This window comes from Humulus lupulus, chromosome 6, assembly GCF_963169125.1.
Source record: "Humulus lupulus chromosome 6, drHumLupu1.1, whole genome shotgun sequence".
NCBI classification, from domain to species: domain Eukaryota; kingdom Viridiplantae; phylum Streptophyta; class Magnoliopsida; order Rosales; family Cannabaceae; genus Humulus; species Humulus lupulus.
This window is the reverse complement of record NC_084798.1, coordinates 43,047,420-43,073,161: the sequence shown is the minus strand read 5'-3', so window position 1 is coordinate 43,073,161 and position 25,742 is coordinate 43,047,420. Positions and strand designations below refer to the sequence as shown.

Genomic DNA, 25,742 nt, shown 5'->3' with positions numbered 1-25,742 from the left:
GGTCAAATTAATCTTAGAGAATTTATAAGACATTCTTATCTATATTGTTTAAAGTGCAGCCTTAGGATCGGTCAGGTTGCGGCCCGCCTGGGCATTTTTGCCTTGGGGAGTTTGTTTTGAATGGAAACCTTTTCCTTAGGGCTCGGGATCGATTCCACTACCCCATTTAGTGGAACTCGAGGTCCCGGAGGCTAGGACTCAGTCTAGAAGCCTTTATTCGCTCGTTATTAATACAATCTTATTTTATGGTTGTGACTAGGGAATCACTAGGGGCTCGGAAGCGGGATCGTGCTTAAGGGTCATTCTTATTTACGTTTACTCGGACGTGAGGTTAGAAAACTGCACTCAATACGTGTTATATGTGATTAACATGCATCTGTGTAACGCCCTGGATAGCCAAGACCGTTACACTGTGTATTTATAAAGTGCTAGACTTGCTAATCAAGTCATTTAATTAAGAACGTGTTAATGAAACTATAAAGGAACTAAGGTAAAAACGTTTTGGTCTCAAAAGTCACATTTTCATAAAGAAACATTTCCTGCTTACACGAGATTCCAAAAATGTCAAGATTAAAGACCGTTTACAAAAGACATAAGGTTTAAATGCAATATCAAGCCATATTAAGGCAAAACAGACTGTTAGGTAATCCCTGTCCTGGTCCGCTCCTCGATCGTGGCGATCAAACAACTGGCTATGTACATTCAACCCCGCAGCTCTCCATCTCAGGATTGGTCCAACTTGCCTTTGCCTTTGCCTTTACCTGCACTACGTAGCACCCGTGAGCCAAGGCCCAGCAAGAAAACACAACAACAGAGCATAAGCAATCAACAGACAATTCAATATCTCATATCGCATCACATACTCTCAGCCATATAAGCATTCAGTATAATCAGATATTCCACAAACTAAACATATAAACTCATATCATATATCAGATAACAAATGATAACTAGGGCTAGCACCCTCAGGCCGCTCCCTCCGTTATCCCACTGACTTCGGCCCGCTTAAACCGAGCTTAGTGAATATTAAGCTGTCCTCGGCTACCAATGGCCAAGCCGCGCCCTGTGCGCAAATATTGTGTACGGCACCCTTAGGCCGCTATCACATGTCCCATGGCATGATACCATCATTGACATAATACAAATATTGGGAGGACTTAGTCCCATCACAAACATATAACCGGGTGCAGTTTTCTTACCTTTCAATTCGCTAGCTTTGATCACTTGACTCCTTGAGCACGATCCCTCTCGAGCCCTAGCGCTCACCTAAACAAAACCATAGGTCAAAGTCATCACCAAACCTCAAGTCCAAAACCTAGCCTCAAGACCAATCCCGAGCCCCTGGGAAGACCTAGTTCCACCAAACAAGGTGGTGGAACCAAACCCCAAACCTTTGGTCAAAAACCCTTGTAAATAACCCTATAATCCCTTTCTGGAAACAGGGCAGCGCTACAGCGCTCTTAGGAGGGCGCTACAGCACAACAAGTAGAACCAATTTCCCCCAGAAAGCTTGGCCTAGCGCTACAGCGCCCAAAGGCTAGCGCTGTAGCGCTAGTCACAGACAGGCACCACCTCAGTTTTCCTTCCTGCGATTTCCTCGAACCAAACTCAACCAAAACTTCTCCAAACCTTCACCAAACTCAAAAACAACCTTATTAACACACTCCACTCATCCCAAGCACCCCAAATACCCAAAACTCAAGCATATTCATCCCTAATCTCAAAATTCACCATAACCACTTCTAGCCATCAAAACTCAGCAGAAACCAACCAAAACATCAAAGTTAAAAGCTTAGAATTTCATACCTTTAATGGGAATTCGATTTCAAGACAACCTCTGCACCTCCTTATCTTGATATTCCTCAAATTTTGGCCTGAATTCCCTAAAGTTCCCATCAAGTCCGGCTTATACACCATACGTCAAAAACCAAAACCAGAAACTGAAGAAGCTACAAAGTCTTACCTCAAGTGATGGTGTGTTCTTGCTAAACCCCTGCCAGTTCTTCAAGCCTAGCTTAGGATCCTTGATGTTCAGCCTAACCTAGCTCTCCTCTGAGCTTTACTCCAAGAAAACCCAAGAAAAGTGGTGAGAGAACCATAAACCGACCCTAGAGAGAACAACTCTGTTTTTCCTCCCTTTCTTTCTTTTCTTTTCCTTCTTTCCTCAGACTTCTATAGTATTCTACAACTTCCACTAACATAAAGCCTTAGTAATACCCATCTTTAAAAAACCAAATGACCTTAATGCCGTCCCTATTAATTCTAAACCCCTTTAATCCACTTAGGGCATTTTAGTCATTTTACCCAATTCCCGCTAATTCCTCGAGTGTCTCTAATATTTTCCGCTTTCCTCCCGAAACCTAATTAATCACCAATAATGTTCCTCGATGTCAAAATAGACTCTGATATACTCACCAAATTCCCATTTATACCCCTAGGCTCACCCCGAGCCGGGTATAAATCCCTGCCATGACTTTTTTGCTAATCTGCTTACTAGGATCGTCACAGATCACAGATATATCCACATAATAATGTGGTCTCAACAATTATCATATATATCAACACAGTTATGCCCATAATGGCCAAAATTACGATTATGCCCTTCTAACCTAATCAAGGCCCACATGCATACTAATACACATAGTCATGCATCTCAAATATTCAAATAGTCATATAACATGCTTTAAATCACAATCATGCATTTTACTCATTAAAGTCACACATAATTCCCATTATTCCCTCCAGGCACACTAATCAAGGCCCCTAAGCCTTATTAGCGAATTTGGGTCGTTACAATATGTGCGTAGTTTATTAGGATATGCCTATCCATATTTGTTTCTGCATTGAGGTATGTAATCCTGAATTAGGGCTTGACTTATTAGTCAAGGATGGCAATAGCGTGCTGCGCGCAGGTCGAAAGACTTAGGTCTAAACCAGCAATGTACTGCTACGTTGGTCGACTTTAAGGTCGATGGTGAACCAAGGGGTTGGGCTAGCTCTGTGGCTAGTGAGACAGAGCTAAGGGCGAGGGCCCCAGGTGACTCTACGGTCACGTAGCTAGGGCATAGGCCCCGAGGATTGGCTCTAAGGCCAACTAATTAGGGTAGCGGCCCCAAGTTGATCCAATGATCATTTGCTTGAATTTAAATGATAGTGTCTACATGTTAATATTATTGATTATGCTGAATGGGTATTTCGAGGTTTATATTCTTTGTTTATGAACATGTTGAGTTTTCTTGCTGAGCATTGGCTCACGGGTGCTTTGTGGTACAGGTAAGGGGAAAGGAAAGCTTGACCAGCCCTAAGTTGGAGAGCTTCGGTGGCGGCGTGTACATATGTCGACCACCATGGCCGGGGATATCTCAAAGGAACTAGGGTTGTAGCCCTATTTTGCCGCTTAGGCCTGCTAATTGTAACTTTTGATGTGTATTTACCTTTTTTAAAAAGTCTACTTGTAATATTTTGGGATCCCATGTTTATTTGAAACTTTTTAAATGAAATTCAATGGTTCTTTGACCAAAATTTTTAACCCTAACTCTTGATACTAACCTTAGTTACACATTTTAAACCAAATGACTTGATTAGCAAGTCTGACACAATTTGAAGTACACAGTGTAACGGTCCTGGATTATGAGGACGTTACAATTATATAAAATTTATAGTTATACGGTTAAAAAACACATAAAGATAAATAGATATTATAGTTAAATAATATAGATACTTATATATAATGAGAAAAATCAAAATACATAGTATTATATAGATGTTATTTTTGTTGCAGTTTAGTTAAATAATATAGATATTTATATATAATTATTTATTTATATTTTTATAAATAAATATTATATTCAATAATTAAATGTCTTGTATTTTAGTTAAATAGTGTAGATATTAATTAAAGATTTATATTTTGGTTATACTAGATATGGAAATAGATAATTACTTAATTATAAAACACAATAAGAAAAATAGATATTATAGTTAAATAAGTTACACGATTATTAATTCAATATATGAATTAATTAAATGTCAATTTACATATGATAATTTATTATTATAATTATTATAAAATTAGTTATGACTAAATATCTTAATTAAATATAAATAAAAGTATTTTCAATTTGAAATATCAAAATATAGAATAAATTTTTTTGAAGATAAATGCTATGATTAATGTATTATTATAATTATTATAAAATTAGCTTTTAATAAATACATTATTTACAAATAAATCAAGATATTTTAAATTTTATTTTTGAAATAACAAAATAATTAAAAGATAACAGTGAATATAAAATCGTCAAGTAGTTAATCATTATATGATTAATTTTTTATTATAATTATTAGAAAATTAGTCATTAATAAATATCTTGTTATACCCAGATTTCGAGCCATGAGAATTGTGACCTCGAAAGCTGGATTCATAATGAATGAACTCGTAAAGTCTGGAATATGTTCGAAATCTAAACATCGAGCCTGCAAAGCAGAGACGACTTCGAAGATGGTAGCCTCGAAATCCTCATGAGCTCGAAAGGTAGGCCCCGAGGTGCATCTGTTCTCAAGGATGACCTCGGATCAGGGGCTCTGAGCCTGACACGCGTACGAGCTCGAAGTCATGTGGCCTCGGGAGATGTTATAGCTCAAAAGTCAATAGGAAACCTGGGAGAATAGGGTCTTGGTGGTATAGGATAATAACTTTGAATATCCTAGTAAATTACCAATAACAAGACGCGGTCTACATTTATTACTGTAAATCCCCTACAATCAAGGGATATTATTTGATTAGTTATACGCCCCCTAGTCTTTAGGGGACGTTTCCTGTTATATCGGATTGCAGGCATTTAATGCCATTTAATTTGATAATATAGAGTAACTACCCGAAATATGTGGGACAGTATTCTGAAATCTTCTCTATAAATAGAGAGGTCATGCACCATTGTAAAGGACCGGTTTTTTGTGATCTTGAGAGAAAACTCTGAAGAATTCATCCTTGAAGAATTTTCAGAGATCATCTTGAGTTTAATAACAAAGACTCGTGGACTAGGCAGATTTAAGTGCTGAACCACGTAAAAAATCGTGTTTGTATTATCATATTTTTATTGGCCGTTACTGATTATTGTTTACGTGCTCTTCTTTCACTGTTGATGAAAAACGGCGTCAACGGTTTGGTGCTTTCATTGAGAGCCTTAAGCATTCAGTCCCTGAGTAAGTCATGGCCACTAATAATCAGAACGCTCCTGAAGAGAATTACCCAAGACGTCCTGGGAAACAACCAATGGAAAACCCAGATGTCGAAGAAAGAAGTGGATCTTCCGATTCTCGGGGACCACCTGCTCCATTAAGGGATGAGGACATGTATTACAATCCTGAGCGGTATGTTCCCATTGTGGAACTTGAGAACCGGCAACTGAAACAGCAGTTGGCAGAGGCCAACAAACGAAATGAGGAGTTGGCAAGGATAGCCGCAGAGGCGCAGGTGGCTCAGCCCCCGCCTCCGCGTGAAAATCAAGCCACTCCTCCAAGGGATGTACACGTTCCTCCCCGTAGACCCCGTGGGCGCCCACGAAAAGATGCTGCCACAAGAAGGCCGGCTCAACCTCCTGCACCAGTAGAGTCGTCCGCTCCCCCTAGGCCCCAGAGAAGTACTCGGGCTAGGGCCCCGGTTAATCCACCTGTGGAAGTACCTGCGGGAACTGAGAACAACCGAGCCCCTGCAGAGGCTTGGACTAAAATCCCTGGAAACGCACCAAATGCAACCAACCCATCTCGGGCAAACTCCGGACCGTCTAGGCCGCGAAATGGATGGCAGCCACCGTCACCCATACGGTTCCCTCCATCACCAATAAGATATCCTTCGCCCCCTCGCAGGAATGCTCAACCAGTTCGAGATCAGGGAGAAAGGCGTGCGGGAGGGAGACAAGGAAACGGGGAAGCTTTCCAGGAGCGGAGAGGCGCCCCATCAGAAAGAAGTCAAGCATCTCAGTCTCACACGGCGGAGACGAGGCGGCATGGAAGAGATCCATCTCGAAATAACTATGCGACGAGTTTTACCAGTGACGACTCTGGAGATACCAGGTCGGTCAGCAAGCATGACCGAGGTCGTAAGAATACTGGAAGCCGCAGAAATCGCCCCGACCTGCGAGAACACCTGAATCAGAGTCGGGGTAATGTTGACCCGATAAATCCGGACCTGAGGGATCGCTTGAATAGGCGTAAAGATCCCTTACGGAGGCGCGAGCCTGGAATTGTGATCGATGACAACCGATTCCAGATAGTACCTCTCGCGGACCCAGACCAAGAAAGAATTGATCAGCTTGAAAAAGCCTTTAGGCTTTTGAAAAACGAGCAAGAGCACGATCGATATGAAGACTCTGACGAGGAGCTCGAGCCGTTTGCTCCCCATATTTCCAACACTCCATTTCCCCAAGGGTTTCGGATCCCCCACGTCCCAATGTTTGAAGGAAAGACCGACCAGTACAATCATCTGAGTACGTTCAACACCATAATGAGAGCCAGTTACGTGGGTTACGATCTCAGATGCATGTTGTTTCCAGCATCATTGACGGGACCAGCCAAAAGCTGGTTCGAAAAATATAAGAGACACTCAATAACTTCTTGGGAGCAGCTGTCTAAATACTTTAAGAAGCAGTTCAGAGCCATGATGGGGGTTAGACCAGAGGCATCAACCCTAACTAACGTTCGGCAACAACCGGGCGAAACGTTAAAAAGCTACCTAACAAGGTTTAATCTGGAAGTCACCCGAGCTCGGAACGTAGATGACAGTGGACACCCAATGGCTGTCCAAGCCGGAGTAATGCCAGGGAGTGCCCTCTGGGACGATATGCAAATAAAACCGGTGAGGTCCATAACTGAGTTTAACAGACGGGCGCAGAGGTTCGTCAATGTAGAGGAAGCGAGGTCGACACTTAATGTGACTTCCCAGCCCGAAACTACAATGATAAATGTCAACTCTGCCTCAACCTCGGCGGATCCAGCAGCTGCAAAGCCTGTTGTGGAAAACCCCTCCAAGAGGAAAAAGAACGAAGGGAGTAACCCCGAAGCCGAGGGAGGAAAGAAAAAGAAAGGGGAGAGATATTTCTCCGTGTACAGAGTGTACACCGAGCTCAACGTGTCTCGGGATAACATATACCTGGCCAATGAAAACCAGGTCCCCTTTAGGCGTCCGGACTCGATGAGAAATCAAAAGTCCAAGAGGGACTCCAGTAAGTATTGCCGATTTCACAGAGACACCGGACATACTACCGATGAATGTCGACAGCTAAAAGACGAGATCGAAGGATTGATCTCGAGAGGTTACTTCAGACAATATGTCAAAAACTAGAGTACTAGTCAGGCGGCCGCGAGCCAGAAAGTAGTCGCGCCTCCACCCGCACAAAACAATAATTCTCGAGCCCGGGAAGAAGAAAGGCCCTCGCCGATAGATGGAGAGGATGTAATAACCATCTCGGGAGGGCCTCATCCTGCAGGAATGGGCAGGAATGCCCAAAAGAGATACGTTAACGAGCTGAAAACTGGGGAAGGGTCCCCCTATGAACCCGAACCTAGGGCTCCAAAAAGCCAAAGGATTGAAACACAACCAATAACCTTCACTGAGGAAGATGCGTCCCATGTGCAGTTTCCTCACCATGATCCGTTGGTCATCACTCTCCAGCTGGCCAATAAAAGGGTCCACCGAGTTCTCGTAGACAATGGGAGCTCAGTCAAAATTCTCTATAAAGCAACCCTTGAGAAGATGGGACTTTCCCTTCGTGACCTGAAAGCGTGTGCAACTACTTTATACGGCTTTTCAGGAGAAGGGACCGCCTGCATGGGATCCATCGAGCTCCCCGTAACCTTGGGAGACTACCCAGTCTCGGCAACCAAGATGATGGAGTTCGTGGTAGTAGATCTACCATCAGCCTACAATGTGCTGCTCGGGAGACCCGCCCTGGTCGGGCTGGGGGCAGTCTCATCAGTAAGGCATCTGGCCCTTAAGTTCCCGACCCCTAGCGGCGTCGGAACATTAAAGGGAGATCAATTGGCTGGGAGGGAATGCTACAGCATTTCCCTGAGAGGAAAGAAACAGACGAGCGCACAAACACTCGTCATTATTCAAGATAAAGACGGGACAATCTTAGAAATTGATGAAGAGATCGATCCAAGGGTTAAGGAGAAAGCTGACCTCGAACCCTTAGAAGAGCTCAAAGAAATTCAGCTCGAGGAAGCCGATCCCTCGAAAAAGGTGAAGGTTGGAAAACACCTCCAAGATGAGACAAAATAGCAACTAATTTGATTTTTGAAGAAGAACCAGGATGTCTTCGCGTGGTCGTACTCGGACATGGTGGGAATAAGTCCGAATATAGCAAGCCACACACTGAATATAGACAAAAGCTTCCCTCCGAAGCAACAAAAGCGAAGACAGCTGGACGAAGACAGAAAGAAGGCACTAAAGGAGGAGGTTGACAGGTTGAAGGCAAACCGATTCATTAGGGATGCCTTTTACCCTGACTGGGTAGCCAATCCGGTGTTGGTCCCAAAACCCAATGGGACGTGGCGGACCTGTATTGACTATTCAGACCTCAACAAAGCTTGCCCTAAAGACTGTTTTCCGTTACCAAGGATTGACTAGCTCGTGGATGCCACGGCGGGGCATGGCCTGATGTCCTTCATGGATGCCTATTCTGGATATAACCAGATTCCCATGCATGCCCCCGACCAAGAACATATGAGCTTCATAACGGATAAGGGGCTATACTGTTACAATGTCATGCCATTCGGGCTCAAAAATGCTGGGGCCACATACTAGCGGCTCGTGAACATGATGTTTTCAGAACAGATAGGCAACAACATGGAGGTTTATGTTGACGACATGTTTGTCAAGTCTCAACTTAACAATAACCATGTTGATGACCTCGAAGAGTGCTTTGGCGTACTCCGAAAGTATAACATGAAACTGAATCCTCAGAAGTGCACTTTCGGGGTATCGTCAGGAAAATTCTTGGGCTTTATCGTGAACGCTCGGGGAATAGAATCCAACCCCGACAAGATCAAGGCCCTGATTGACATGCCCTCACCTCGAAGACACAAGGATGTCCAAAGTTTGACCGGCAGGATGGCGACCCTAAGTAGGTTTATTTCGAAATCTACGGACCGTTGTCTCCTGTTTTTCAACCTTTTGAGGGGAGGAAAGAAATTTGAATGGACAGAGGAGTGCAAGCTGGTGTTCCAGGAACTTAAAAAGCACCTCGCCGAACCCCCTATCCTATCAAAACCTGAAACGGGAGAAATAATGTACCTATACCTTTCCACCACCGAACACGCAATAAGCGCAGTACTCGTTCGAGAAGAAGAGAAGGTACACAGACCCGTTTACTACATCAGTAAAAGATTACTGGGGGCAGAGTCAAGATACCCCCTGATGGAGAAGCTGGCGCTTAGTCTAATTCATTCATCTCATAAACTCCGCCCCTACTTCCAAGCGCATCCCATCCATGTGTTGACTGATCAACCACTTAGGCAAGTCTTGTCTAAACCAGAAGCTTCATGTCGGCTTCTTAAATGGGCTGTTGAGCTCGGACAGTTCGAGATCACCTACCACCCGAGGACGACCATTAGGGCACAGGCGTTGGCGGACTTTATAGTGGAATGTACTGGTATGACCAACGACGAAGTCATAACCCCGACCCACGAGCTATGGAAACTATACATCGATGGCTCATCCAATGAAAATGGTTCGGGGGCAGGAATCATTTTGATTACCCCCGCAGGAAGCAGATTTCATTCTGCCTTGAGATTCAACTTCAAGGTGTCGAATAATGAAGCCGAATACGAGGCTTTGCTGGTGGGGCTTCGTATAGCCAAGGAGCTCAAAGCTAAAGCAATACATTGCCACAGCGATTCCCAACTCGTGGTTAACCAAATCCTAGGAGAATACCAGGCTCGTGGCACGAGAATGGCAGCTTATTTGGAGAAGGCAAAATACGCATTAGAGTGTTTTGAATTTTATACAATCGAACAGGTTCCCCGAGAGCGAAACTCAAATGCAGATGCCTTAGCTCGGCTCGCCACATCCGCCAAAAATGAAGAACTGAACGTTATGCCCATAGAACACCTATCGGCACCTAGCATTAACGAGCCAGAGGAGGAAGATGTGTGTATGATCGAAACAGAGCCTACCTGGATGACCCCAATAGTTGAATATCTCGAGAACGGAGTCCTTCCAAAAGATCGGAACCAGGCTCGAAAGTTAATGTATCAACTTCCCTGTTACACCATTTTGGACGGAAAGCTATACAGAAGGGGATATTCCATGCCATTACTTCGGTGTGTAACTCCACCCGAAGCTAAAAAGATCATTGAAGACATTCATGAAGGGTTCTGCGGAGATCACACCAGGGGGCATAGCCTATCCAAAAAGATCATACGCCAAGGATATTTCTGGCCTACTATTAAAACAGATTCTTCCGAATACGTGAAGAAATGCGACAAATGTCAGAGATTCGCCACAATTCCCCGAGCTCCACCATCCGAGCTGACCATGTTGACTTCCCCATGGCCTTTCGCGATATGGAGAATCGACGTCATAGGCTCTCTCCCAACTGGCAAAGGCGGAGTAAAATATGTTGTGGTCGCCGTGGATTACTTCACGAAGTGGACGGAGGGTGAACCATTGGCAAAAATAACTTCTAAAAAGATCCTTGATTTCGTGGTAAAAAACACCGTATGCTGATATGGGGTGCCGAGGAAGATTGTGTTCGACAACGGAACCCAGTTCGATTGCGACTTGTTCACCAACTTTTGTGAAAAGAACGGAATAATAAAGAGTTTCTCATCAGTGGCTCATCCTCAAGCGAATGGCCAGGTCGAGGCTGTGAACAAAACTCTCAAGAGTTCTCTAAAGAAAAAGTTGGAAGAGGCGAAGGGACGATGGCCCGAAGAATTGCCCCAAGTCTTATGGGGATATAGGACCACAGCTCGAACATCAACGGGGCACACCCCGTTCTCTCTAGCGTACGGTTGCGAAGCAATGTTGCCTATCGAGGTCGAAATTCCAACAATCCGAACTAAGATTTACGACCAAAACTCAAACCACACTCAGCTCGAAGAAACCCTAGACTTAATTGAAGAAAAGAGAAACGAGGCTCAGTTGAGGAACGCTGCCTACCAGCAACGAGCTACCAGGTATTTCAACAAGAGGGTTCGAGATCGAAAGTTCGGAATGGGAGATCTGGTGTTGAGACGCGTATTTTTAGCAACACGAGATCCGGCAGCTGGTGTGCTTGGGCCGAATTGGGAAGGACCATACCAGATAGGGTCAGTCATCCGACCCGGTGTTTACAAGCTAGCAAGATTGGATGGGAGCCTGGTACCGCGAGCATGGAATGGCGAACACCTAAGACCTTACTACCAATAGTAAAGGAAAAGTGTTGCCTGTAACCATGATTTTCTATCTGTATTAATTTGTCTGCTTTTGAATTTCATCAAATAAAGATCTATTTCGTTCAATATGTTATCTCTTTTTATTTTTGCAATCTCTCTTAATTTAATAACCTATGGTCACACTCATAGGATATTAAGGGGGCATTATGGGTATATATACCATTAGCTTAAAAAATAAAATAACATGCACGGAAAACATAAAAGTATTTGGATGTAACCAGATACGCTAGCTTAGATAGTTTGGACATAACCGAATTATCAAAAACATAAAAGTATTTGGATGTAACCAGATACGCGGGCTTAGATAGTTTGGACATAACCGAATTATCAAAAACATAAAAGTATTTGGGTATAACCAGATGTGCGAGCTTAGATAACCAAATTATCTAAGGATAATAACGTTTGAATTTAACCAAATGTGCAAACTTAATAGGTTTGGAGCAAACCAGCTAAAACTAATCGACGATAAGTAGGAACCTAAACCTACTTCGAGATAAGTCGAGATCGAGGCTGGAATATCTTAAAGGAAAATAGTTTCGAACTCATAACCTTGGAGTAATAACCGAGGACAAGAAAAAGTAACTAAGCAATAAGATATAACTAAACCATTCACATTACATACCATACAAGTACTTTCGGGTTCATGGTTAAAGTAATATCCGACCTTGATGAATAACGAGATCGGAAGCGAATAATTCGAGCAAGCGATGCATGAATGCATCGAGTCTCGAGCCTAAATCCAAACTATGTTTGTATGAATAAATAAACATAAATGATTCATCAATATAAAATGTGCACAATATTTCGAGCCAAGAAATGTAAAGCATATATAAGTCAATATAAAAAGAAATTGTAGCAGCCCTGTGGGCATAAATTAAAGTAATTACAAAAATAAGGGGACGCAGCCCCAAGATAAGATTTCCCCGAGATCAGATTCAAGAAGGAGGAGTCTCCTTGGCCTTCTCAGCATCAGCAGCATTGGACCCCTCAGGACGAATAGCATGACTATCCTCCTGAGCACCTTCGGAGGCGGCCTCCCGAGCAGCCTCTTCCGCCTCGAGCCGAGCATTCCACTTATCCAGAAGCTTCGCCTCAAGAGGACCTAAGAAGCTGGTATCCAGGTCTTCGTTGTTGGCCCACATTCTGTACATAGCTGAGTCAACCGCCTGGTCTTTCTTCTCCTTATATTCAGCAAGGAGACGAGCTTTCTCGCCCTCAATTATGTCAAAGGTAGCGCCCTGATCTTCTTTGAGCTTTTTGTTAGCCTCTTGGAGCCGAGTGTTCTCCTTCTCAAGCTCTGCGAGCCTGGCATTCTCTTTCTCGAGCTCCACGAGCCTAATATTCAGCTTCTCAAGCTCGGACGCTTTGGCCTTAAGCTCCTCGGCTCCTGCCTCAAGCTTTTCATTTGCTGCCTTCAGGTAGTCACTCGCCTTGAGTTGAAGATCCTTTGCCTCCTGAGCATAAGACTTGCTCGAGTGGATCTCGTTACTCAACCTATAGTTGAGTTGGGCAGTAAAGGCAAGAGACTGAAAAGAAAAAATTGTCATTAACACCAAGACTGTATAAATATAACTGAAAAGTATAAGAAAACTCACCGCGACAACGAGCTCGATACTCTTCTCATAGAGGGCAGTGTAATCTCGAGCGTTGTTCAGGTATTGCCATTGAGGAGCTTCGAGACTGCTGAAGCTCTGGCCGACTCGGGACATAACATCTGAACACAGCATAGACCCATGGGATCCAGCCGCGTTGTCAATTACATACTCATCGACATGAGTAGAAACTGACAGCTTCTGAGCTCAAGAAGTGGAAGGCTTTTTGGGAGGTGGACCAAGTGATGGCTGGACCACCACAGGAAGTTGGGGCTCGGCCATAGAGGAAGCACCAACTTGCGAGGTCGGCGCCGCTGCGGGAGCACCAACCTGGGAAGTCGTCGCCGCGATGGAGCTCGTAACAGGCGGAGCAGGAGGAGTTTTTTCGGACCTCCTAGGGACTTTGGTGGGCCGATCCACCTTTCGCGACCCCGCCCTGGGAAGATTGCTCCTCTTGGCACCACCACTTTCGAAGATGTTGTCAAGGTCGGAATCCATCTTGTCTGCACAAGTCACGACACAAGGTGAATCATAACAAAAAGAAGGAATAGTATATAAAGTGATTCAGTATCGCACAGATATACAAAGCAATGATAGAAGAAACCTAACTGGAACTCTCCCCCGAGTTCGAGCTCGGGGACCATGAGATTCCCCCATCTTCAGAAGAGGCGGGGGGAGTACCTTTCCTATAGGTGGACGTCAACCTCGAAAGGTCCCTATAATCATTGGTCCCATATTGGATGGCTATCCCGTCCCACACCTCGTTCAGACTGTACATGGTGTCATACTTCCTGAGCCAACTATCAAACCTATGAACTCGGTCGTCTACCCAAGTCCATATGTAGAAGTGGTCTCTATCATCCAGACATAAAACTAACCTATCGGGTTTATGTTTTAATAAGGTGGGGGACCACATTCTCAAGCTAAGGATGACTTTACCTTCCTCATCCGAGTCTGAGCTCGAGGCTTCGTCGTTAGCCTCATTCCCCGATGGCGGACTCCTTAGGCGAGCTGGAGGTGGAGGCCTCACCACTCTCCTCGGGGGGAGGATGCCTGTGGGCAAAGGCACCTGCTCCCAATGATCATACTTGTTATTGGACCAGTCTGAGGTGGACTGGCCATCTCCCAAAAGCCCGCAAGCTCGGAGCTTACTCTCATGTAAGAGGTACGAGAGAGACCTCCAGCCGTAAGGGAGTTGGAGCAGAGTCTCTCTATGCTCCTTCATGGCATCGTCGGGTGTAGGGCGGTGAAAATTGGCTGGAAAATAAGACACATTGCAACTAAGTACGAACCTACAAATAAGGGCCCGAGCACAGAGATAAAGAAGGTTGGAATACTTACGAATCCGCCTGAATGAGTAGCATCGAGACGGGGACAGGCCATCTGTCCAGAAGAAGGCTTTTTTGAAGTCAGGCGGATGATTAGGAAGGTCCTCAAACATCTTCTTCTCCTTGGGGTAGCTCGAAAGATAGTAAAAGTTGTCTCCTCCCCGAGCTCGGGAGGGGTTGCTTTTCAGACAAAAGAGGTATAAAATCTCTTTTGAAGAAGGTCCTTCCCACTTCAGCTCGTGGTATAGCGACCTCAGGGCAGACAGAACCCTGTAAGAATTGGTGTTGAGCTGGAACGGAACCAACCCAAAAAAATCCGTGAAGTCCTTGAAAAAAGACTTCAAAGGCAATAGCGCTCCTGCCTTCATGTGTTCCTGACTCCATGCCGCGTACCTCAGCCTGTTGTTAGGGTTTCCAGTCCCTGGGGCATAGCAGCTTCGTTCGCTAGCGGTCGGAGCTCGACATCTCAAGGAGCTTGACAACCTGAGGCCATGGAAGGCCAGAATATCAGTTATTTGATTTATCGAAGTAACCGAGCTCCAATAATGCTCGGCCTCAAAGATTTCCCTCCTCGGTTGCGAGGTAGAAGGCTCCCCCATAAGTGAAAATTGGAGCTCTCCCGGGCTGTACGCAACGGTCACTGCCAATTTAGGGTCGAGTGGGATCGGCCTGGGCCCTGAATTGGATTCTGGATAAATAGCCTCTCAAAGGGTCCTCCTTTTCTTCTCTATGACCTCGTCAATTTGGTAGCGATAATGAGCTCGAATATCCTCCTGTTCTCGCGCGAGATCGTACTTGCGAATTCGACGTTGATTCCGAGCAAACAGCGACTCCGGGCTCGGGGTTTTGGGCGAGTAAGGGATTGCCAGCAACGACCCCCACCGTCTTTCCAGATTCTGTGACATCTAGCGAGAAAGAAAAAATGGTGAGGGCCATGCATGCAAGAGTCCAAGAATTACGAGCTTGACAGGACAAGCTCGGAGTTTAAGAACAAAACGAGCTCGATACTAAGACCCTATTAAAGAGTCAGAACGTGTATTCTATGGGAAAAAGGAGGAGAGTGGACATAACTTTTTGAAAATCCCAAAATATCAGGGAAAAAAGGCGGCGGTTATTCAGAAAAGGTAACATTGGGTATCGTGCATTCTTTAAAACCAAGATTTTGTACCCAAATATCTTGGTGTGCAAGATACGTCTTTTAAATTTTGAAAACCCAGAAAAAAGAGACCATGTTTGGGTCTATTCTACATATAAACTGGATTTAGAACCAGTAATGGGAAAACCTAAATCTAAATACTTATTGGTCGAAGCATCCTAGAATATCAAACTGCGAAATGAACTAGTGCATTCCCAGGAACAAAAACAGCAAAGCCGGAAACTGATAAAAATATATATACATATCAGATACTTACACAATGAAGGCGATTGCAAAAAAATTGTCGACTGAAGGAGAGGCTGCAGGTATGTGCTCACGGTCTCGAACAGACTGACGGTCCTTTGTTTCTTCGGCTGAGAAAACATGCACAAGCAAGAAGTTCCCAGGGAGAGTTTCTGGTTTTGTTTTTGTTCTTTCCTCTGATGAACGAAAAATAAAAGGAAGATGATGAATGGGGTCTTATATATAGACAGTAAAAGGGGATTAATCTGGGGCATTGAATAAAATCCTTGCAAGATCCAACGGATAGGGATTATTGATATGATGGTACCAGAAAGGTGGCAGACGAATGATCGTGGGCAGATTTCCAAGGCACTCGAGTACCCTGAATGGGCAATACCCAACTGACACGTGTCCATTCTCAAGTATGTGACGGTATGGTTCCCGAAGAAAGTAGTTCAAAAGTTTCCTTCTCATAGGATTCGAACAAATACTTTTGAGGGGGCAAGATGTTATACCCAGATTTCGAGCCATGAGAATTGTGACCTCGAAAGCTGGATTCATAATGAATGAACTCGTAAAGTCTGAAATATGTTCGAAATCTAAACATCGAGCCTGCGAAGCAGAGACGACTTCGAAGATGGTAGCCTCGAAATCCTCACGAGCTCGAAAGGTAGGCCCCGAGGTGCATCTGTTCTCAGGGATGACCTCGGATCAGGGGCTCCAAGCCTGACACGCGTACGAGCTCGAAGTCATGTGGCCTCGGGAGATGTTATAGCTCAAAATTCAATAGGAAACCTGGGAGAATAGGGTCTTGGTGGTATAGGATAATAACTTTGAATATCCTAGTAAATTACTAATAACAAGATGCGGTCTACATTTATTACTGTAAATCCCCTACAATCAAGGGATATTATTTGATCAGTTATACGCCCCCTGGTCTTTAGGGGACGTTTCCTGTTATATCGGATTGCAGGCATTTAATGCCATTTAATTTGATAATATAGAGTAACTACCCAAAATATGTGGGATAGTATTCTGAAATCTTCTCTATAAATAGAGATGTCATGCACCATTGTAAAGGACCGAATTTTTGTGATCTTGAGAGAAAACTCTGAAGAATTCATCCTTGAAGAATTTTCAGAGATCATCTTGAGTTTAATAACAAAGACTCGTGGACTAGGCAGATTTAAGTGCTGAACCACATAAAAAATCGTGTTTGTATTATCATATTTTTATTGGCTGTTACTGATTATTGTTTACGTGCTCTTCTTTCACTGTTGACGAAAAACGGCGTCAACATATCTTATTTAAATTCAAATTAATTTGATTAATGGAAATAGATATTAACTTAGTTATAAAACACAATAAGAAAAATAGATATTATAATTAAATAGGTTATACGGTTATAAATGAGTATCTTATTTAAATTTAAATCAATATCTAAATTAAAATAAAAAATGAGAGAAAATAACATCTAAATGAACTATAAAAAAATCAAATAAATTCAAACGTGTTAATTATATGCATAAACGTGTCTTATTCAAGCAAAAGACTCATCCATTTAAAATGCATTAATATCAGCCACAATGATCTCCACATTTTCTAGCTCAAGTTCTCTACAAAAAGGGTCAGAAAGTACATAAATACTTTCCAAACTCAATCAATGAAAACACAAAAATAATACTTAGAATCATATTATTACCTACCTACCACGCTGATTAATGTGATCTTTACGAGTAGAAGAGTTACAAATCTCAATGACCTTACTACTATTAGATTTATGTACAACAATAAAAATTACAAAATATACAAAGATGACGATGAAATTGATGGCAAAGGCACTAAAAGCTAAAAGGGTCATCTCCACTAGAGCACTTGACTTCTCTCTTTTTCTCTTCTCTCTCTCTCTATATATATATATATGTATATATATGTATATATATTCATAGTTAGTAAACTTTTATGCAAAATCTTTTGAAGAAGAAAAAAAATACAACCAGGAGAAGTAACGTATAAGAACTTTGAGTTGGTGTTATATAATCATATATCAAAGTGTTGCATTACTAAAATCAAAACAAATCATTCACGGGGATTTAACGTGAGAAGATTCCTCAAAAGCCTTGAGGAGGTTGAGTAGAATTTGTTGTCTAGACAGAAGAAAATATAACGTTGAGAATTAAGGAGGTTGAGTAGAATTTGTTGTCTAGACAGAAGAAAATACAACGTTGAGAACTTCTTATATGATCATTTACATCGTAGATAAATAGAGTTGTTCAGGCATTTGTGGCATCAGAAATTCATTATGGAGCTTTATGAAGGATGAAGAGAAGGACTATAAATAATATATGTTAAATTTGAATATAAATATGTAAAATTTGAATATTTTAGTTCGTAACCATTTTCAGTTATAATTTATTTTTTTAATTATATTATATACTAATAATCATAAATTTAAAAAAGAATAATTTAAAAATCTGAAAAATTTAGAAAATAGAAAGAGTGATTTGGAATAATTTTAGAGTGTCACATCATCTTCTTGGGTATAGATTATATTATATACTAATAATCATAAATTTGAAAAAGAATAATTTAAAAATCTGAAAAATTTAGAAAATAGAAAGAGTGCTTTGGAATAATTTTAGAGTGTCACATCATTTCCTTGGTGTTCTCCTTTATATAAATATATAGATTATATTATATACTAATAATCATAAATTTGAAAAAGAAGAATTTAAAAATCTGAAAAATTTAGAAAATAGAAAAATTGCTTTGGAACAATTTTAGAGTGTCATATTATCTCCTTGATGCTCTCATTTATATAAATATATAGATTTGAAAAAGAAGAATGTAAAAATTTGAAAAATTTAGAAAATAGAAAGAGTGCTTTGGAACAATTTTAGAGTGTCACATCATCTTTTTGGCGCTCTCCTTTATATAAATACTAGATACAAGCAACATGCAATATACATGTTTTCTTAGTTTTATTTATATAATTTATTAATTATTTTTATTAAATTTATATTAATGTCATATAAATTTTGAAATAAATATCCTATTTTAATTAAATAATTTATTTATTTTTGTTTAAGTTTATATTTGTTCTAGTTTTTGAATTTGGGAGTAACAACAAACAATTATATATTTTATGTTTAATGTAATATTAAATATTATACGTGAATTTTAAATTTAAGTTTCTTGCTAGTTTTTTTAAAAAATAAAGCAATTTGTTGCTAATTCACAGTAGATTATATTATATGTTTAATATGATATTATTCTAACAAGTAAGTTTAAGTTTAATTAAATTTTATTTAATTTATAAAGCGTGTGATTTTATTATTTTTAAATAATTATCATTGTAAAATATCTCAAAAATATCATTTTTTAATTTTTTATTATTTAAAAATAATTATTATTGTAAAATATCTAAAAAAATATCCTATTTTAATTTTTCTAATTATTTATTTTATTTTATTTAAGTTTAAGTATTTACAAACTATTGTTAAATATAAGAATATTCTGTTAAATGTAAGAATATTTCGTTAAAGTTAACATTAAAAAAATAAAAAATCGCTAAAACCAAGAATTTATATTATCTACACACTTATTATATAGAAGAGATATAGATTATATTATATGCTAATAATCATAAATTTGAAAAAGAAGAATTTAAAAATCAGAAAATTTTATAAAATAGAAAGAGTGCTTTTGAACAATTTTAGAGTGCTACATCATATCCTTGTTACTCTATTTTATATAACTATATTAGGTAGAATCAATGTGCAATGCACGTTTGCATAGTTTTAAAGTCGTAAACATTGTCTATAATTTTAATAAAAATTGGTTCACTATTTTTTATAAATATATATAATAGAATAAATTATATCAATAATCTCTACATATATGACATCTAAACAAAACGTTGATATAAATATATATATATATACATGACTACATGACACATATATAAAATACAATAATATTTAAAAAGAAATTAATAATAGAAATAAAATAAGAATAGAAAAAGTCATAGTGTAGACAATAGTATATATACATAAACTATTTTTAGTTTCTAATGTATGTCACAATATCCTATGATGAAGGAAAAAAGAGCTTCAATCACTTGATAAAAAATAAACTATCACACAAATTTATAAGATAAAAAAAATGATATGTATGCCTTTATTATTTTTAAATAAATATGATTTGAATATTTAAATTATCATAAAATATCTTTAAAATATCATATTTTAATTAATTTTTTTGTTATTTAAGTTTATGTTTATTCTAGTTTTTTAATTTGGCAGTGACAACAAAATATTATATATTATATGTTTAATATAATATTAAGTTTAAGTTTAATTAAATTTTATTTAAGTTATAAAATATATAATTTTATTATTTTTAAATAATTATTATTATAAAATATCTCAAAAATATTATATTTTAATTTATTTAATTTTATTTAAGTTTAAATTATGTTTACAATCTACCGTTAAATATAAAAATATTATATTAAATATATAGGAAAAAAATAAAAAAAATAGTTAAAAGCATTTTATTATTTAGATATATATTAAGTTTGGGGTAAATTTACAATTTGAAGGAGTAAAGGGGTTATCTTCCAAAACCTTCCCCTAATCAGATATATATAAAGACCGAACGAGTGAGTATCTCAGAATTGGAATTGGGAACGAAGAAGCTGTGAAACCAATATCTTTAATTACATAAGGCTGCTTTTCCTCTCTATTTACTCAGTCGCCAATCACTCCTTTTTTATTCTTATTTTGGTTAATGAGTAAGTCATTACTCTACTTCTCCAACTTTTTCAATTTTGCCCTAAGTTGTAATTATCATGTGTATGTATATACTTTTCAAATTTCAGGTTCATTGTCCTTGCAAACGGATTGATTCGGATAATATCATTCGGAACTGGTTTTCTTCTTTATGTTATCTTTGTTGACAGCATTCGCTCTTTAATTTCCTGTAAAAAAGATGAGAAATTTAGTAATATATTTGTGTTGTGGTGATATATTTGCGATTGTTCTCTCCTTTTTTTTTTCTTCACGGCCATATAGAAACATATTTGGACTGCGAATCTTAATATTATGTGATAATTCATTAATTTTGTTTTTCTTCAGTCAAATAAACATACTTGTTTTTATTTTTAAGCTTAGTTCTGCTGTTATTTTGCTTCCATTTATTGGGTGAATCAGAATTTCAGCTAGCATCTTTTGACTAATCTTATTAGACTTTGTATTTTCTTTTAATTGATGTTAATTTGTTTTGGTGTCTTAGGCAAATAGAAAGGCTTTTTGTTATTGTTTGAGCTTGCCCCAGCTTGAAAAGATTGGTGAAGAAGATGCCTAGAGATCTCTCAAGGTCGCGATCACCTTCTAGGCGAAGGCGTTCACCGTCACCAGTAGGGCATAGGATGAGTAGCCGAAGAAGCAGAAGAGATAGAAGCCGATCTCCATATTCATCCTATTCTCGTAGCAGGTGATCCCGTTTATATTCTTTCATTGCTGTATACAACTAATTTTGTAACGACTTCTTGAACGAATGAAGATTATGCAGTTTGGGTATACATAGTGTTCGAGTTTCTCTGTACGCATCTTATCCTTACCAATTAAATGATGTATGTTATTTTTAACCTCTTATATGAAGTTTAATATATATATATATATTTATTTATATATATTAGACTTAGTTATGGGATGGCATGCTATGAGGGAATGATGAGGATACACTTGATGGTTGTAACTTGTAATTGAATTTGCTGATGGTCATGGTCGTCATAATTATCGGATTGCAGATTGTTTTTAGAAAATAGGGATCTTTACTACTACTGTGCTATGTATCTTGCTAAAGCGTGCTTGAGTTAGATATGTCTTAGATTTTAAAGATAAAGGGTGTGACTGGAGGTTTGGAGCATAACATGAAACATTGCTTTAAGTGAGTGATAATTGCTAATTTTGTTGCTTCTTCTTGGTAAACATTTAAATGGAGAGGAGAGGATTAAGTTGTTTGAGTGTCTACCTTACATTTGGTATGCTTCTGACATTTGTCTTTGATTAACTTTGCAACCCTTATAAACTTGTTTTGGAGCCTTATAGTAAGGTATGGACTATCATCCCAATGTAATTATTGGCAATCTTTTCTTAAAAAAACCTGGCTTTTGTTTAGCACAAGTTTGGAGTATGATTGATGCGGATATAGTCTTTGGCAAATTGGTACCGCACTACTTTTACCTAAAACAAATGCCAAATATTAATATATGGAGCTAAATAGAAAGAGAATTGTAAGAGGCTAAGAGCGGGGCATAGTTTCATGCTCTTCATAAGAAAATAAAGAAATTCAGTTTCTTCCCCATCATATGGGAAGTTAGCAGGTGATGGGTGCCGTTGGGTGTCCTTTTGTCGCTCGATTGTGACATGTGCTTCTTCATGTGATAAAAGGTGGAGCACTCAAAGGTTATTCTTAACAATGTATGAGGTAACTGTACATGTATAGTATTACTGGTGCCAATGTGGTGGGTTGTCTTGATAGTTCTTAATGTTACATTCTTATATCCATTTTTTTATGCTTTCTCAAACTTTAATATGACTTCACAGAAGAAAAAGTCGGTCTGTTTCCCCTAGACGTCGTCGAAGTCGTTCCTTAACTTCTAGACGTCGTCGGAGTCGTTCTCGCAGTCAAAGGCATTATAAGCGACCAAGAAGTCGGAGTTCGTCACTATCTCCTGTTCATAAATCCTCTAGTCCAAGTCTTGGGTCAATAGAGCGCAAGAATGCTAGTGAAAAATTGAAAAACCAAGAAGAAGAGAAGAAAAGGTATATAAGTTACTGATTTATTATTCAACCTGTTTATGGTGTAGTGTATGACCTTTTTAATGTTTAGATATGGGTGTACTATGCAATAGCATCTCTGATCCTTTTGAAATGTTCTAAATGTATTTATTGCTATTACAAATTATTATTCAGAATGGTTTTCCTCTTGGGTGTTGTTACTGTTTTGAACACTTGTGATGACTACTTTATCAAGTTGTTTGGAAGAATATGTGTGGGTAAATTATAATTTTATGATGTGAGTCATAGATTCATGTTTGAAATTTTCCTCACTACTAGTGGAAATGGGTAAGCCTGGTACTTTTTTTATTTGTACACTATTCTGGTATTGGATCCTTGTCCAAATAGTAGCAGATAAATATTATTCACCTTTGCTAAATTTATTTAAGTGATCAAATATTTGGTTCTTTAAACTCAGATTTTTTTTTAAATTATGCCGTTATACCAAATTCAGGCTATGATGTTCAATGCACCAAGCTATTGGTTAGGAGACAAAATTGTGCTGCACACTGATCAGTCTTTTTAAATATGAGTTTGAATTCGCAAGTTTCCCTCCTTTTCCAATTATTTTGTTTTCATCAAGTACTTTATGTACCTTGAACTGTATTAATCTTTATCTTTTACTATTGTAATCATTAAATGTCTTGGCAATTGCACATATAAATTTTCTCTCTCGCTTTAAATGGTCGAAGCCAATAATGGGTTGAGAATTTTAATTATTCCAATACACCCATCCATAATATTCTCTCTTTTTATATTCAAGTTGATTTGATCTAGCTTTTTGTTTCAATTTTATTTTTCATCAAACAAGTCCAGGAACTTGCATTTCTTTGACTCTTAACCACTGATGTGTATAGTACTGTAGTGTAGATGCATATCCCTTTTCATAAAAAAGAAAATTGGTTTTAAAAAAAATATCCTATAAGTGGTAGTAGTGAATTATGAACTCTAATATACATCCTCAAAGTTTCTACTTGTTGCTTGATAGAGGTCATATGGTGTGTAGAAGAATATATATATGGCAGGTCAGGAGTATAAACTGTATTGTTATAACTTATATGTTTAGTGGTTATAATGAATTACACTGACCAAAAAAAACAGAAACTAGTAAGAACTCATTTTTTATGCATTTTAAATGTATTGCTCTGTGTCTTTGTGGTTTTGCATTACCTCCTATTCCAGTTCACATAGAATGTGATGTGTATGGATCATTCAAAAGAAATATTTGGAAAGAAATGGTCTTTATGTTAGCTTCTTGGTATGATATTAACTGCAATCAGGTAGTTCTGACATTTTGTTTTCTTATGGGCATTTGTTTGCCTATGTTTTTGGGTCAATGTTTAATGAAATAAACTTTAGGGCTGACCTTTTGGCCATACATTTTGGAACTGACAGCTCTTTTCTATGCATAATCTGCATATAGTTCAAAATACAAGTATTTTAGTGATTAGCCATAAAACTGCAACAGGTTGACATATTTTTTCCACAGGCTTTTCTGAAGGAAGATACTGCTATAGTTCAACTTGTTGTATTTGATGATCAATATCATGCCTCGTTTATCTACTTGTTCACCAGTTTTGATATTCATTTGTTTGGATCAGGATTCAGTTAGAGGTATGCCTTAAAAGCATAAGCATGTATTTAGTGACTTTGCCTCGATGAAGGTCAGTTTGTAATTTGATAGTCATGGCGACATAGAAGAAAAAAATGTAGAAGAAAAGGAAGGATCATGCTTTGATTGTCTTAGTTCTTTATGTTATCTGGATTAAGGGCATTAAAAACCAGGAGTGCGGAATTTCCCCCCACATTAATGAGAGTTCACTATCTTAGTTAACTTTTTTTATCCCTCCTTTTCTCTCAGGCGACAACAAGAAGCAGAACTAAAATTGTTGGAGGAAGAAACTGCGAAGAGAGTAGAAGAAGCAATTCGTAGAAAAGTCGAAGAGAAATTAAATTCTGAGGAGATTAGGTTAGAAATACAAAGGCGCGTGGAAGAGGGACGCAAGAAACTTCTCGATGACGTTGCAGTTCAATTAGAGAAAGAAAAGGAAGCTGCTCTTCTTGAAGCTAAACAGAAGGAGGTAAATATTTGTGAATTCCTGGAGTATGAACTGTACTATACTTGTTTTACATTAAAATACACAAACACCCTTGTGGTGCATAGGATGTACATTCTGTAAAATGAACTTATTATTGCTATTTTTACGAATATGAAACATGGTGATTTAGTATGGATAGGAAAAGCATTTTTGTTATACAAATGCCAATGCTTTTGAAATTTTATACGTATAGGAAAACAGTTTTGATCCTGAGTAGAACGGTTTACAAGCAGGGTATGGATTAAGAGTTGAATTAGGCTATTTTATTATTTTCTTTTAAATTATAGGATTTCACATGGATTCTTGTGGGTGTATGTGTGGTATGTGTACTTGAATTGATCGGAGTGAAATAAATGTTCATATATCTGCAATGGACTTGGTTGAGCACAGGAACAAGCACGAAAAGAGAAAGAAGAGCTAGACAGGATGCTTGAAGAGAATCAGAGGAGGGTAGAAGAAGCGCAGCAGAGGGAAGCCTTGGAGCAGCAGCGGAGGGAGGAGGAACGATATAGGGAGCTAGAAGAGATCCAGAGACAAAAAGAAGAGGCGATGCGGAGAAAGAAGCAAGAGGAGGAGCAAGAACGGATGAACCAGATAAAATTGTTGGGTAAAAACAAATCCAGGCCAAAGTTGTCATTTGCATTTGGCTCCAAATGAAATTTTTTAGAATAATTTAATTCAAGCTTGATTCCCCCTTTAAGTATCCTTGGGCATGCTTAGATGTTTGTATCTTATGTTATTTACCCAACAGTTTCAATTCTAAGGTTACATTTATCATGCGAGCTTTATGTATCTACTTCTATATTTTTAGTAACATGCGTAGTAGTAAAGTAATTCAGAAAAGAACAGACTCAGTCACAAAATGATGCTACACCGCTAAGTTGCATAACCTTCGTAAATGAATGGGACAGGAAAAAAAAAAAGGTTAAAACAGATGGCAATTTCTCTCTATTTACATATTTATTTTAAAAGTTGTGTTTTAAAAAATTAAAACAGATTCGAGATCCTCGTTACCCCAATACCGATATATAGATCGTATAAATACCTTGGCAGTTTTTACT

At 39.0% G+C, this 25,742-nt stretch overlaps 1 protein-coding gene across 2 annotated transcripts; it reads left to right on the top strand.

The window, feature by feature from the left end:
* Positions 1-20,376: 20,376 nt before the first annotated feature.
* Positions 20,377-25,458, top strand: LOC133782108 (uncharacterized protein At1g10890). 2 transcript variants are annotated; one of them, XM_062221308.1, is made up of 6 exons: positions 20,415-20,532; positions 20,620-20,669; positions 21,033-21,233; positions 22,349-22,567; positions 24,444-24,663; positions 25,072-25,458. In XM_062221308.1, the coding sequence occupies exons 3-6, from the start codon at positions 21,097-21,099 to the stop codon at positions 25,336-25,338; spliced, it is 843 nt and encodes a 280-aa protein (XP_062077292.1). In that variant the 5' UTR covers positions 20,415-20,532; positions 20,620-20,669; positions 21,033-21,096; the 3' UTR covers positions 25,339-25,458. The 2 variants fall into 2 exon arrangements, with proteins under 2 accessions (XP_062077291.1, XP_062077292.1); XM_062221307.1 differs by lacking the exon at positions 20,620-20,669 and having other exon boundaries at positions 20,377-20,532.
* The last annotated feature ends 284 nt before the right edge of the window (positions 25,459-25,742 follow it).